At 46.6% G+C, this 15,010-nt stretch overlaps 1 protein-coding gene across 2 annotated transcripts; it reads right to left on the reverse strand.

Moving 5' to 3' along the window:
- Positions 1–276: 276 nt before the first annotated feature.
- Positions 277–9,330, reverse strand: etv5a (ETS variant transcription factor 5a). Of its 2 annotated transcripts, none has more exons than XM_053440037.1 (13): positions 9,155–9,330; positions 7,395–7,535; positions 7,141–7,234; positions 7,002–7,049; positions 6,604–6,654; positions 4,472–4,595; positions 4,081–4,377; positions 3,648–3,988; positions 2,093–2,155; positions 1,738–1,806; positions 1,311–1,480; positions 1,128–1,229; positions 277–938 (listed from the first exon to the last, which is right to left on the reverse strand). In XM_053440037.1, the coding sequence occupies exons 2-13, from the start codon at positions 7,440–7,442 to the stop codon at positions 708–710; spliced, it is 1,638 nt and encodes a 545-aa protein (XP_053296012.1). In that variant the 5' UTR covers positions 7,443–7,535; positions 9,155–9,330; the 3' UTR covers positions 277–707. The 2 variants fall into 2 exon arrangements, with proteins under 2 accessions (XP_053296012.1, XP_053296011.1); XM_053440036.1 differs by having other exon boundaries at positions 7,141–7,237.
- Between the last annotated feature and the right edge of the window lie 5,680 nt (positions 9,331–15,010).

A 15,010-nucleotide genomic window follows, 5' to 3' on the forward strand; every position in this document is an offset into this window, starting at 1 on the left:
AGCCGCTTGATGTTTTTTTTGTTAATCCGTCTTTTTTTTGCAATTTAAAGCCCTTTCACGGATTTTGTCGTTAAGATGTGGTGACGTAAAAATGTGTGTGTGGGTGGGGGGGGGTCCCAAAAAAGGCAACTATAGAATAATGCTGCTTTTTAAATATCTTATTAGATTTTTTTTTTTTAAATGTTTTTAACTTCTTATTTGATTGTAATTAAGAAAAGCAGATTGTCACACAGAATCAGAAAAGTAACAACGTTTTGCAGTCCCGTACAAAGGGGGGGGGGGGGGGGGGGGGGGGGTCTGCCAGTTCGTTTGAAGTTGGCTGTGGCCTCGCTTCGTTTGGTCTCCGTCGCAACAGGAGCCTCTCTCCTTCAGCTTGTGAGAGCGACCGGTTCCAGTTCAACGTCACCGGCCTCACATCCCTCCACCTTTCTCTCTCTCTCTCTCTCTTTCTCCGTCGTTCATGTGATGGTGCAGCAGAAGAGCCGTCGCAGGTTTTTCCCCTCGTTCATTCTTGGCTGGGGAAGCGAACAGAGTTTTTAATAAAAGGTTTTTCCAGGGAGCAGGAGAAGGAACAGAGCAGAGGTCCCATCTTCCCGAAAGAAGCTCGCCAGGTCCAGCTCTGGGTTTTTCTTTTTAAGAGTGGGCGTCGAGAGACTCTGGGAGTGTTTGCGTGTGCGTGTGTGTCAGGACGCCGGAAGCTGCTTGTGTTAGTAGCCGTAGACGTCTGAGAAGGGCAGGCCCGCCACGCACTGCTCCCCGGTGTCCAGCAGGTAGGGGGCGGACTCCTCGTAGTGGGTGAGGGGCACGGTGTCGTCGTCCACCCCCGGCAGGCTGTCCGGGTCCACCTTCAGGTTGGGCCTCTGGTTGTCGGGGAAGGCCATGGAGAACAGAGCCTCGGGGTCGCACACAAACTTGTACACGTATCGTTCACCTGCCACCTGAGAAACAAGACAACAGACATATTGACTCTCATGGGAAAAAGTTGCAGGACTCGTGTAATTTGTAGAAGAAGAGATGGCGGCTCGCAGGCTAATATTCACTGCATCTATTTAGCTGCTATCATAGCTCACAATGGCTGGGAGAGGAGAGTGGAAGGAGAGAATAGAAAGGGGTGAACGTGCCTTTACCTTCTGCATGATGCCCTTCTCGTAGTAGTAGCGCAGCGAGCGGCTCAGCTTGTCGTAGTTCATCGCCGGTCGGTTCTTCTGGATTCCCCAGCGACGAGCCACCTGAGGGGAAAGAACCCATGGATCACAAATCTGCTCTGTGAAGATCAAACCTCCATAGAGTTGTGCAAAGTGGAGACTCACCTCCTCTGGCTCGATGAGTTTAAACTCCATGCCGCGACCGGTCCAGGCGATGAAGTGGCCATTGGCCGGGTCGTCCAGTAGAGTCACCAGGAACTGCCAGAGCTGCAGGGAGCCGCGGCGCTGGTAGGGAGGACCGTCACGGTACACGGAAGGCTCCTGCTTTACTTTACCTGCGAGAGGAAGAGGAGCGAAGACGAGAGGACAGGAAGAGATGAAGAGGCAGAAGGGGAAAGAGCAAAGAAAGAGAAACGTGTCAGTCAGCGCTGTGCTCCACCACGGCCACAGTGTGGTGAGACATTCCTGCCAGATGGCGACTGTGAAGAGGACTCGCTGTTCATTATGCACCACGAGCAGCCAAGGCACTCAGCTCTGCTCACAGGAGCCCTCTTTAGAGAATCTAACAGAACTTGGGTTTTCTTGATCTTACCTTCTAATCTTTCAGGGACCACGCAGGTATCGTCAAAGTAGAGCTGAGGATCTCTGTCGAAGGAGAAGCCTGCGATTGAAAGAAAGATACAAAATCAGATGAAAGTGCGACAGCAGATCGAGCGAGGTGTTCTCACACCAAGGCCACTGACCACAGATCAAAACTGCCTGCAAAGCAATAGGGCCGGGCAGCTACACAGGGATTCACTGATAGATTAACTTCTCCCTGAGTTGTCATTTCAATGCTGCCGACTGCTACTTTATCACCAGCTGAGTTTTCAGCAGCTCGATAAGTCACAGGGTTCAGGGTCACAGAGGATGAATTTAAATTAATGAAGACAAAATTCTGAACTTACTTTCATGGTTATTTTGGTAGAAGCTCCCCGCTCTCCCAAAGGATGACTGACAGTTAGGCACTTCTGTAAACAAAGAAGACAGGAGCATGGATTTAGACCGACCGTCCTCACCGTCCTATCAAATGTGTAATACATCAAAATCCTGCTCACAGCTGACAGATATATTTGGACGCCTGCCACCGTGCACAGAGACACGCAGCTTTGATATTGTATCTGCAGCTCTGTGTTTATAGAGACATCCAGGCCGAGCTATATTAGTGCGTTAGGTCACTCTGACAAATATACAGAACGGAAATAAAAGGTCAAAAGACACGGTGGCGGCTTTTCTGTCCAACCAGCAGCCAAGTTCATCCGCAGCTCCAGTAGCTGGGCTGAAAACCGTCCGCCCACGCACACGGAGGGGTGGACCAAAGCCCAGATCAGAGTACACTGCTCAGCACACAACATCCCTTGCATGTCCGCCAAGCCCTTAAATGGGATTAGCACCATGGTTGCTGTATTAAATCTCAATGACAATCAAGTTATGCCAGTCCTCCCCCGGGGGGGTCGAGGCCTGTCTTCCGTTCGCAGCGTTTCTGTCCCTTCCACTCCTCTATTTCCTGTCTGCTGATAAGATGGCCACAGATCAATCAGGAACGAGTGTTTCCTCAAGTGTCGGACTCAGGAAAGAATCTACAGGAAGCAATCGTTACTGTCGAGTCTTAGAAGAACTCTCGAAACTCCTCCGGTCTAATGCATGCTTGCAGGGATTCAAACTGTGGCTGTATATCTGTCACTGAACATGCACAGCGTCCATGCATCTCGAGATACAAGGCCGGTGACGTAGGTATTTAAAGACCAAAAGGAGCTAAGAGGATTTGTCATTACATCACTACCCTGCCAGCCGCTCACACAACAGGCAGGAGAAGAATGAGAGCGGCTGAACGAGATAAAGATAAAGAACAAAAGCTGCAGAGTCTCAGGAAAAGATGGTGCTAATGCATCTGAGCGGGGACAACAGCTGGGCGTGTGGGTGTTCGGGATCAAACAACGCACAACCCACACTCGCTCCGGCTCGTTTGATTTACACAACACGAGTAAACAGCAGCTCTGTCATGACTGATTGACAAGGAGGCATCGTTTGGCCTCTTGAGTTTTCTGTGAAATCCAGGCCCCTACAATGGACCTGCTGTGTTGCATGTCCCCAAGTCCTCTGAGGGCGCTGGCCTAGATCTATTCCAGGTAGGCTCATTGAAGAGGTTTGCTGCACCTGGCTGGATGACCCATTTACTTTTTGCCCTTGGAGGCTTAAGCGGAGCTGAAAGACCCACTTTCCTCCGTGACGCTGGAGGAACAACGCACATTAGGCTCCGAGTCTCTGAGTGTGTGAAATGAGCGTCTGTGTGACCAGGCCTCTGCTGCATGCTAAAACTCACAGGCATGTGTTACTGCCCAGAACAAACATGGCCAAGCACATTCCTCACCCGCTGCTCGCTCTCAGCTCCGGACAATTCCTTTCACACTGATACTGAGACACTTTCACACTGGATTCTCTTCTCCAACTCCTGCTACTCACCAGAATCAAAGCAGAAGTCGCGGGGCTCCTGTTTGATGGCCATGGGATGGAAGGAAGCCTGACACTGAGGGCCCTGGGGGGGACCTGGGGGGCCCATGGAGGGGACGCCCTGCTCGGCGTATCGTGGGTCGATGAGCTCTTGTTTGAAGCCCTGGGGAGGCACTGCCACCAGCGGCTCTGACATCTGCCGGTGGTACGGTGGCCGCCCGTCACGTGGCAGGTTGTTGTTGTTGTTGATGTTGTTGTTGTTGCTGCTGGGAGGCTGAGGCAGGAACTGGGGGCGCCCTTGACTCTCTGACGGGGGGAAGGGTAGACATGGCTCTGACATCTGCCTCTGGAACCTGAAGATGCAAGAAATGGCAAAACAACGTGATTAATGCTGGAAAATACACAACAATTATTGTAAAGTCCAACTCGTGGTAAAGAGGCTCACCTGTGCTCAGGTGTGAAGTTGTTGGCATCCTGACTGATGGGTGCACAGGGCACGGCGAAGGATGGGCTGTGGCTGTGGACTGGGAGTGCTTGCTGGTTGGGCGGCCCTGCTGTGATTGGCTGTTGTGCGTGCACCGAACGCGGCCCCGGGTTCGGATTGGCTACATGGGAGTGAGGCGGGGGGGTCTGCCCGCTCAGTGGGTGCGCTCCTGGCGTGCTGTTGGGGCCGCAAGGAGAGACCGGCGTCGAGGGGGGAGTTAATGGCTTGAACCCTGGGCTGGGCTTCCTGTCGCAGGCACTGTGGATGAAGAGACGGGGCCGGAGTCAGAACTGGTTTCATTTGAGACGGATTATCAGTAGACGGTCCAGAGTCTGCTGTGGACACTACGCACCTGTAGCTGTAAAGGCACTTCTCCCCGTAGGGCATGGGACTCCTGTCCTGGCGGCAGGGGGACAGCTCCTCGGAGCGAGTCAGCTCCCGTTTGATCTTGGCTGGTGGCGGGCCATGAAACATCACTAGATAGAAGGAGACATGCGGAGGAACAACAGAATGCATTAGATAAACTCCAGATATCACCTAATTGAAGCTATAAACAGAAGTGCAGCAGTTATCTTAACAACGTTTGGATCTGATGGATAAATGGAAGCATGGACAGCATCTGTGCACCCCCCCCCCTCCACCCCCAACTGACAGAGCCACTTAGCAGCTATTTATCATCCGCCCTAATGACGCTCGACTCCGCACTCTGAAAACAGCCATCCATCCACCAGCGCTAGGTAGCATGATACTAACTGCACTGTACACACAAAGGCTATCAAACTCCTCGTCTGATTCCCATTAGGCCGAGCAATACCAATCCCCATGAATCAGTGTGGCTGTAATCTAATGGCGGTGAATGATTTTCTTCTCCCGGGCTGTAACCATTAGACACTGGCTGCAGCTCTCTGCGTATCAGCGGCAGTTTCCGGGGCGCCACATAATAGCCAGGCAGAAACTGGATCCCTGGGCACAGAGGAGCGGGAGCCGAATAAATCACCCGGGGTGCTGATGGACCTGAGCGGAGCTAACAATGGGCACGTGAGCTCCCTTGTGTGCGCAGCGAAAGCTAATGGCTCGGGCGAGACTCCTCACACACACAGAAGAGTAAATAACGGGGAGATTAGACGTCTTCTCTTACTCTGGATCAGTGCTAGGGGGCTGGATTAATGAAAAAGCAACAAACACAAACTCTTGTGCTGTTGCATCCCAGTCGATCCACGTCCACAACTTCTCTCTTTTCAGCTTACGAGTAAATTATGTACAGTTCGGTGAAGGAGCCGTTATTCACTGAAACTCATATTTGAAGCTCTAGTTTTGTTGAATAAGGGATTTGAGAGAGAGAGAGAGACAAAGACTACCAAACTCACTCCTCTGTATCAAGGACACTGCTCGGAAAACCAATCATTGGGGACAACATGACTAAAACCATACCGCTAACATTTACCAGGACCTCAGATATGCCTCATTAGACTCTGGTCCCCATGAGGTGCACTACTCCTGACAAGCGAAGTGTTTAAACTGAAAAAGGGTCCTTCAGAGGCAACACAAACCAGCAAACACACACACAGCTACACAGTGTACTGACAGCACAAGGTCACGGACGCAACCACAACGGCACTTAACACTGACCCAGCAGCATTCAGAATAAACCCACACAGAACCTTGGCATGGCGCTCTATAAAAGAATACATGCATCAACGTCAATAACATGTTGCAGCTCTGCAGGTCTGTGATCAGTTTACAGCTCGACGTGCCACAGTAACCAGGATTTAAAAGCCCTGACGCCGAGAGGCAGCCACCACACCCTGTCTCCATCTCCTACGCATCAGACGAAAACATAAACTCAGAAAGACATGGGCGAGGGAGGGGGGGGGAGCACATAAAATGCTCCATTGGGCATAATTCAAACATGCCCCCCCCCCCCCTGGCTGCAGCCTACAGAGCAGAGCAGGAGGCTGCACTGACAGCTTCTGAGGGATGTTGGTTCAGGGTAGCAGAGACTTAGAACAGGCAGATCTGAAGCCGCCACGATCCTCTGGAATCTAGCCCACTTCAGCAGCAGGGCCCGAGTGCGAGAAAGTGTGAAATCAGATTAGGAGCTTGGCTCATGTGATGCCCCATGCCAATCGGCTGATTAAACTCAAAATGGAGGAGAGGCAGGGAGGGAGGGAGAGCAGCTCTTCCCTGAGTCGAGTCTTGAAGACGAAGGATGGTGCTCGTCCTCAAAAGGATGAAGAATGCTAGTGTATGGCAGGGGGTGACCCGGACGTCTTTCCAGGGACATTAATTCAAAAAGAAAAAGATTTCCTCGTAAGAAAAAAGGAGGATTAAGTCTCATTTCAGCCCGATTAAAGACGGCTAGTTCAATTTCCTGAATACAAAAAAGAACCGACCGGGACTAAAACATCCCGACCATCAGGATCAACTTCACCAAGGCCGTTACAGAATCACAACAATCAACAGACGAACAACAGAAGTACTCACAGCTCTCCGACTGGAAATCAGGGACAAACTGTTCGTCATCAGGCACCTGGGCTGTGGAGACACAGGAGAAAAGGCACCAATCAAAAAAATGCTCCTTTGGATATTTTCAAAAAAATCAATTTAAGCCAAAACTAAAACAATAACATGGTCAGCAGTTTCTCGTGCGAAGGACTTTGCTCTTCTTGCTTTAATTGCTAACTGAGAAATAGCCTATATTTCACATTCCGGCCGAGTTAATCTTTCACCTTAAAACTTGCCCAATTTCATTGTGTTCACCTTTTAGAAACAAAAGGTCTAAGAGATAAACACGGTTGGTTGATAATTGTGAAAATACAACTTTCGGAAACTTCGGCAGAATTGTCAAAATTTATATCCTATAGAATAAATACAAAACTCACCTTCTGCGATCCAGATCTCCTGCAGCTGGCTGAGGTCTTGGAAGAGATCTGGAAATTGAGAAATAAAAAAAATAAAAAAAGTTATAAATCAGATGTTCCAACAAATCAAAAACATGCTGATCACAGGGACGGGCGTTACCTTCCGTGTCCTGGGCGAGTTCTGTGTCGACAAACTTCCTCTTCCTGTCCAACAGAGGCCTGACGTGAGACGCTCCATCCACATGAGACTTGTGCTGCTGGGAGAAGATGGAGAAGAAGGAGAAGATGGAGAAATGTCAGAACATCAACAGACAGGAGGCAGTGACCGGAGCACTGGGATGCACGGCCACCACTGTGCACAATGCAAAGCCACTGGTCAACAATGTAAGGACATGATGTCGTGTGTCCACTTACGCTGGGTGGGACCATGAATGGGACCTGCTGGTCGTAGAATCCGTCCATGTTATCTGGTCGAATGGGGGGGGGCTTCAGTATTGGGGGGGAGGGGGAGGTGTTCGCTTTAAAGCGACAGCGCCTGCGTCACTTTGTAGGTCACTGGAGAACAAGGATGAGGAGAGGACACAGAATCAGCTTCAGGGGCGGTGGACGAACAGTAAAACCTCAAACAACCAGAACCCTGAAGAAGCTGTTGGTTCTAAAACGTAAACATCTGGAACTCCTCTACATCGGGTTGTGTTTACACAGCAGCACAACTGGTTCCCTGCTTCATCTTCTGATGCTGCAACAAGGCCACCATCTTCCCTCGGCCCTTTATTTAAGCAACAAACAGCTCTTTGAAGTGTGTGGGGGGGGGGGGGCAGCTCAACACAAACACACACGGTCATTATGAAACACATGTAGTGCATTTCTATAAGCTGCACTACTCTCCCACTATAATCAGCTCAGAGATGTGGAGTAAAGGACTTGGGAAGAGGAGTCTCGCTCCTCGGGATGAAACTGGTCACAGATCTGTTTAGAGTCTTATCGACGCTCCGAACTATTGATGCCTCATAAAAACTACTGTCACAGCTACCGCCCCCCCCTCCCTGTGTACAACTCTGCTGGGATGAGGAATTTAAAAAAGACAAAGTTGAAGAAAGAGTGGATTAGTGTCCTCCCAGTGATGTGACTCACTCCTCCATCTCCTGTTAATAGACGACCGACACGGAGGGAGTGCAGGCCGATGATTACAACAGCCGAGCAGGAGCCAGCGTCTCTATGTGGAGTATTAATATAGCTCGTTAATCTGAAGCAGAAAGTTAGCGTTGACGGTTTAACTGGCTCGACTCTGACCTGCTATCTACGCATGGGAAGATGGAATAAGGCGAGAGAGGGGTTTGAACCTGCAAGATGGAAGTTTGAAGCTTTTAGAAAAATAAAAGTTACTTCACTTTTACAGGTTTCATCAATAAGTATAATTACGATATTTATTTTATCATATAGAAGCAGATATTAATGATAGACATCCGTTATCATATTTTAAACTTTTTTCCTCATGATTTTGTGACTTATTTATTTTTACTGTTAACCCGAGAAATCTTTAGTGAAGTGGTTTATGAATAAATATTATTATGGTTATAGTTATATATCCATATTTTGTGTAAATTAATAATATTGATTTTTTTTAAACAGGACAAAGTTTGCAAAAAAATTAAAAATGTCACTTCATAAAAGAAGTTCAAAGTCAAACTGCGCAACTTTAAAACTTTTTGCGCAAAATCCCAATTTGCGTGAAACTTTTGTGTCTCAGTCGAGGTTCTGGAGCGGGGGGGGGGTCATCCGACACCACCCCCCCTCCTCCTCCCTCCGCCCTTCCCCCAACCCCCCTCCCTTCCTTGTTTTTCTCAATGAAGTGAAACTGGATCCGTTTGGAAACAAGGGAAGAAAAAAAATGGCCCGTCCATTCATAAAAAAAAAAAAAAAAAAAATCACAGTGTCCTGACCGCGCAACAACCACGCACGTAAATCAACACACGCACACACACAACAACACATACAGTGTAGACACGCACTGTGTTTTATTTAACGCACGTAGAAGCGGAATATTTTAAAATGGTCGCCAAAGTAAATATCTTTGAATAAAATGGCGTTTCGTATAAGCGCGTTAGAGAAGAAAAACATCCGCGGCTCCGTGGAAACTAGTTCCCCCCCCCACAGCAGCAGCAGCAGCTTACCTTGCGATGCGCGTCCACGTCCTCTGCGTCCGAAAAGATGCGTTAAAATATCCACGCGCACGAAGTGATGATTAAACGACCACACAGCGTCGTGCACCGGTCCGCGCACTAACACGCAGTATCAAGCAGGATCACGCACTCTCACGCACAGATGCTGCTCGGGCGACGCTCAGAAGTTGACTGAGCTTTTTTCTCAATGGTTCGCTCGCTTCTTTCCCCCGGGCTCCGGCGGCGCGCAGGCTCGCCCTCTGATTGGCTGACCGGGCACGTCCGTCCGGGGAGCAGCCAATGTCGTCTGAGGAGGTGGTGACTCGTGCACGAGGGTCGGTTCGGCCAATCACAGCGCGGCAGGGGCTGATATTTATGAATGGCTGGATTTCATTCACACTTCTCCCCCCTCGGCCCCCCTCCCCGGTATTTTTCTTAAAGGGCCAGCTGCGTTGGAAATGTACTGAAGTCGTTACCTTAACTGTAACTGTAACTAATACACAAAACCTGACTGCTACTTAGTACAGTTACCCCGACACTGTAAACAATTATTAATAATTTACGTGATTGATTCCAATTCTGTTGGTTACTCAACCGTTCAGAAGGAATTATTAACTTTTCAAATCAGAATCAGGTTTTATTTCCAAGCAGGTTTACACATACAGGGAATTGGATGTGGTGTGATTGAGTATAAATATAAAAAATATAAAGATTTGTAAAAAAATAAAATGTAATATGAAAGATACAATACAAGCGCCAGGGAAGGGATTGTGCAATATGTTGTAAAATAAACACTCGAGACTGGATTGTGCAATGCACTGTTATTTGCCACAGGAAGTTAAAGTGTCATAATAGTTGTGACATTATATTTATTACACACTATATATTTTCAGATGAGAGTATTACAATACGCCTCGTTCCATTAAACCTCGGAGCTCGGAATGATGTCACACCCGAACAACCCGTGTTGATAGAGTTCCAGTTTACGATGTTTACATTAGCCAGCTAGCCTTTGTTAGCAAAAACTGTTCTTAACAACGCATTACACGACATTTCACGCTTATTAACATCGACAGTACTTGATAAAGATATATAAAACTGTATCATCTGCATACATGTGAAACCCACTGAGTTGTTTCTTTCTGCTTTTCTTCTGGATTCTTCTCTCACTTCCTCACATATGTTTAACAAAGTCACACGTCCTCAGTTAATCTGTTTATCAAACCCACTCAGCGTTGACTCACACACATCAACACAATCTGACTGGTTTTAATTGAAGTGTGTTCTGTGAAGGAAGTGCAGATGATGAGGTCATCACTTTGACCAGATAAGAATAAAATGTTCTTCAGATCTTTATTGACTCTGGATGAAGGTGATTAACGCTGGTGATCATGTGACCTTTCATCTGGTTTCTAATCCTGGTGCTCCTGTTTCCAAACACGTAGCGTGATAAATACTTCATCACCTCATACTTATATCACCTGTTTCATCATTTTAATGCATGTATTTATGTATTTATATCATTTAATCCCACACTGGACTCCAGGGACAGTAGATTGTACGTTGGACTCCAAATAAAAAGTAATTTATAGATATTTAAACACAAATTCATCCTTACAAAATACTGGAATAAATGCCAATCTTTTATTCACAATAATAATAACAACATAGTCTGAGAAGAACAAGTATAATTTCAATACTGGACTTCTAATGATGACATAAGTATTTTTTACAGTGTAGTATTAATACTATTACTAGTGAAATCTGCTGAGCTCACTCATATTTCCCAGAGAATGAACTGTTGTGATTTTATCGAGGCTGTGAGTTTTTCTTTCAGCGCCCCCACATTTGATGGCACTTGCTCTAAATAGAGGAACAGAGTTTGTTTGTTGTTCATCTTTTTAAGAACTCGTTCTAAATGTTGGAGCTGGATCTCAAACTGATCTAATGTGTGATACAAACCTCTCACTCTTTTAAAATAAGAAAAAGGACTGCTTTTATGTATTTGATGGAGAATAAGACATCACCATTCCTGCCTGTTTACTCACATGCACGTGTGCAATGGAGCGGCTGCTGAAGGCCAGAGGTTAAAGGTCATAAATAAATAACCTTTGTCATTATCACCTGCACTTTCCAAATCGGGAATCTCTGGTACAAACTCACATCCCTGCAGACGTCACTCTGTTTAAAGCGAACTCCAGCAGCTGGTATGAAAACTATAATCCCCGGCAAATCCCTGCAGCCACGATGCAGAGATTATGAGCCTGCTGCCGGGGCAATAATAGTAAGAACAGACAAACACGAGCTGCCACATCGGATACAGAGCTATGTTTGTCCGTGGACGTCTCCGAGGTCTAAGGCCAAAGGCAAACAGCTCGTCTTTCACGGCCTCCGCTCGGAGATCTATCTCTGAAAAGTGTGTAGGTGAGACTGTTCAAAAATATCCCTGCTGTCAAAGTTAATTGTACGTGTGTGTGTGAAGCATTAAATAGCAGAGGACACGTCTCAGTCGGACTATTTGTAAAGCTGCAGCCTGCAGGCCCCACGCTGCAGCGCTCTGCTTGTGCGGATGTGGTGGGTGGTCATTTGGAGGCGTGTGGAGAGCGAGGCACATTGTGTTGCTGTTCTCACGCTTTCCTTAAATAAACGTGCCATATGCAGCGGGCGACACGCTGCTTGTGTACGTACACTGCCTCTCTCTCTCTCTCTCCGGGAGCCGTGGGTGTGAAGGTGGAGCAAAGGTTTAAGTCGCCAATGTCCTGTTCCCTCGAAGACGACCACTGTAGGTTAGTGTGACACTGAGCTAACGGCCGGGTCAGCGGCGCCGCCTGCTGAGAGCGATGTGGGTTAATCCTGCTCCTAAGACCGCTTCACTCTGCAGGTGAGAAAGCTGCTAAAGGAAGATGATGTTTTGCTCTGTGACGTCAACACATTCTTCACTCAAGTACTTGTGTTTGAAAAGTACAAGCTCTGAAATGTACTCACGTGTACTGAGTTCCCCTCTGAAGGTCATTTTCTATTCTGGCTGCAAAGCAAACTGAGACTCCTTTCACGTAAAAACATTATATAACATAAAATATAATATAGTTTAGATATTTGTGTTGAAATGTCGCAAGTAAAAGTTGTCAGACAAATACCCAAGTAAAGTACAGATACTTGGAAATACTAGTACTGCATTAGGACAGTAAGAGTAATTGTACTTTGTAACTTCACACCTCCGTTTTACTTAACTAATAAAACTGTGTAGAAATAATCACTGTTATAAGTAAAGGTCACATTTTAGTCTAACCCTTTCTTATTTTGTACAAACATTGCCTGTATAGGATTATACTATATATTATATACTTATATCTTATTAGATAATTATTTCTAAAATCTGTAAACATGATTTAAACATGCTGACAGGATAACAGACTCCAGAGGGGTAAGTAAAAGTAATAAAGTATCAGCATCAATTAAACTTAAAGTTCCAAAAGTAAAAGTACTAACTATTTACTTTATTCCATTTCATTTTATCACTGGAGCATAATCATTGATGCATAAAACTTTAATGTTGCAGCTGCTAAAGGTGGAGTTAATTTTAACAACTCATTCTTACTACTGTAGCTCGTACATTTCCCCTTTTTAATAAAATCTTATTTTAACCTCTAATGAAATGAATTCATTTGTTATTGTTTTTAATTAATCTGAATCTGAAAACGTCTGTATAAGATGCTTGTTGTTCATTTCCCCTCAGACTTCGATGTGTCAGCTCCCTTTAAAGGGGTCAGAGGTCATTAATGACTGAGAGCTTCAGGACAAGATGCTGAACAGACTTTGTTTTGTCGAGTCGCTGAGAACTTTGAACTTTTCCACCAACCTGAGTGAAAAAGTGCCTTAAAAAAAACAGAAAAACTCCCCATCAGCAAATACCAGGGTCAAAATCAAACTCTGTTCATTCCTTCATCCAATCAGCGGACGGGACTTTGAGCTCAGAGTCTCATTCATCCGTCCCAGCTTCTGTTAAAATGCACATTTCAAAAAAGAGTTTGAAAATGGAAAGCAGCGCCTCTGGGTGCGGGATGCTCTCACCGAGGGACAAGATGTGACTCGCCTGCTATTAATAGCACTTTGGGAGATAATTCCTGCCTTGTTATCTTAGCAGCCGGACTGAACAAGCCTCGCCAGGGGCCGACTCTTCTGAGGCGCTCAGTTGTATAACCAGACTTTCCTTTATTGCCGTTCTCTCTCTGCTTGATTCAACCTCCTACTCCTTTGACATTCTCTTTGTTTCTTTATGAGTCCATGTCTTCCCACAAAAACACTCTGCTACCATTGGATCCGTCCTCTGCAGGGGTTTGGCCACAAAGGGAAGGGTTAGTTGTAAAAATGCAGAATCTAAAATGTTGGAAAAACAGAGAAAAGTGATGTTGCTGTAGAGGAAAACATCATTTTAATAACAATAATAACAACAACAAAAAATTCGCCTTTCAAGTGACCATAGGAAGCTTCACATATTTAAGGCGATATAGACAGAGACAGATAGAACCAGACCAGGTCCAATGCAGCTTCAAACAGATGAGGTTTGAGTTGCTTGTTGATGTGGTGTTGCTCTCTCTCTCCTGAAGTCCTCACTCTGGTGTTGTGGGTGAAGAGCAGAGACACTTTTATTGCATCATTTCCTCAGAAGCCCAAATGTCAACCTGCTGGTGGAGTTTCATGAAAAGCCAAAGGGGAAAACCATGTCTTCTGGGATCTGTGGACGTCTGGTTGAAGTTTTATTGGGACTGTTTCCAGTAGTTTCCTTCGAGGAGGTTGTTTTAAATACTTGATTTGGAGCGGAGACGGATAAACAGGCGGATCCAGGAATTTCCTTTCATTTTCCTTATCGTGGTGAAATAGATTGTCCCTCTAGTTTATTTTTATTACCCGAGATATTTCTTGTGTTGTTGGTCAAACCTCAATGCTCCGGTCCATTATTCTGCACCGCTTCCAGTCACCAGTGCATCATGGGCTGATACCCAGAGCCAGACCTAACAGTTAATTCAGTCTCCAGTCAAACCAGTCGGCATGTCTGTGAGCCTTGGAAACAGAAATCAATCTCTCAGTCGAGTTCTCCAACCAGTGTGATATCTATAGGATGTTGTTTACATGCTTAAACACAAAAACCTGATAATAGCCAGAAAACTAATTTAACTGCTTTTAAAAAATCTGCCAAAGTTTGTTGTCAAATATCTTTTTAGTCGCTGGTGAAAATCTGTTTGACATCACTAGAATCTGTGATTATTGGTTTGTCATGTTAGAGAAAACAACAGGGACACACTTCATATTCGAGCTCTTGTCTTTATTTGGTCAAATGTCCATCAGCTAGCAGACGGGGGGGAGGGGAGGGGGGGGGTGGGACGTAGAGACAGACACGGGGCAGAGGCGGGACAATTGATTGCTCAACCTCCTCCATCCAATCAGGCCCTGGGACAACAAGGGGGGGGGGGGGCGTTCTGCCCTTGACCCTCTGTCAGCTGAGAGCCCCCCCCCCACCTGACCCTGAGGGGTTGTGGGGGGGGGGTTATAAATGTTGAGATGAACTCTCCTCTTGTTTACGCACAGTAGTCGTTTCCTCCCCCGAAGCCGTGTCATGACTCTCATCTGTGACTTTGATGATTTTTATGAACATGTGGAACGACCGCTCGCTGCGTCTGGGCCTCTGATGTCACTCGATGGCACTAATCAGTCCCAGGACCAGGAGGGGGTCACACCGCGGCCTCAGAGGACGAGGGGGGGGGGGGGGGGGGTTGGGGCAGATTGAAACAGATGACTGTGATTCTGTTGATTCCTGAACGTTCTGCTGATATTAACTATTAGTGATATGTAAGATTTAAAGAAAAATTT

Source organism: Pleuronectes platessa, chromosome 14, assembly GCF_947347685.1.
Source record: "Pleuronectes platessa chromosome 14, fPlePla1.1, whole genome shotgun sequence".
Taxonomy (NCBI): Eukaryota; Metazoa; Chordata; class Actinopteri; order Pleuronectiformes; family Pleuronectidae; genus Pleuronectes; species Pleuronectes platessa.

What these genes read in the sequence shown, in the direction of transcription:
- etv5a (XM_053440036.1), bottom strand. Translation starts at nt 7,442, where the DNA reads ATGGACGGATTCTACGACCAGCAGGTCCCATTCATGGTCCCACCCAGC. An exon ending in AAGTGCCTTTACAGCTACAG is followed by an intron (nt 4,378 to 4,471) that starts GTGCGTAGTGTC and finishes CTTCATCCACAG; the next exon opens with TGCCTGCGACAGGAAGCCCA. An exon ending in AACTTCACACCTGAGCACAG is followed by an intron (nt 3,989 to 4,080) that starts GTGAGCCTCTTT and finishes TTGCATCTTCAG; the next exon opens with GTTCCAGAGGCAGATGTCAG.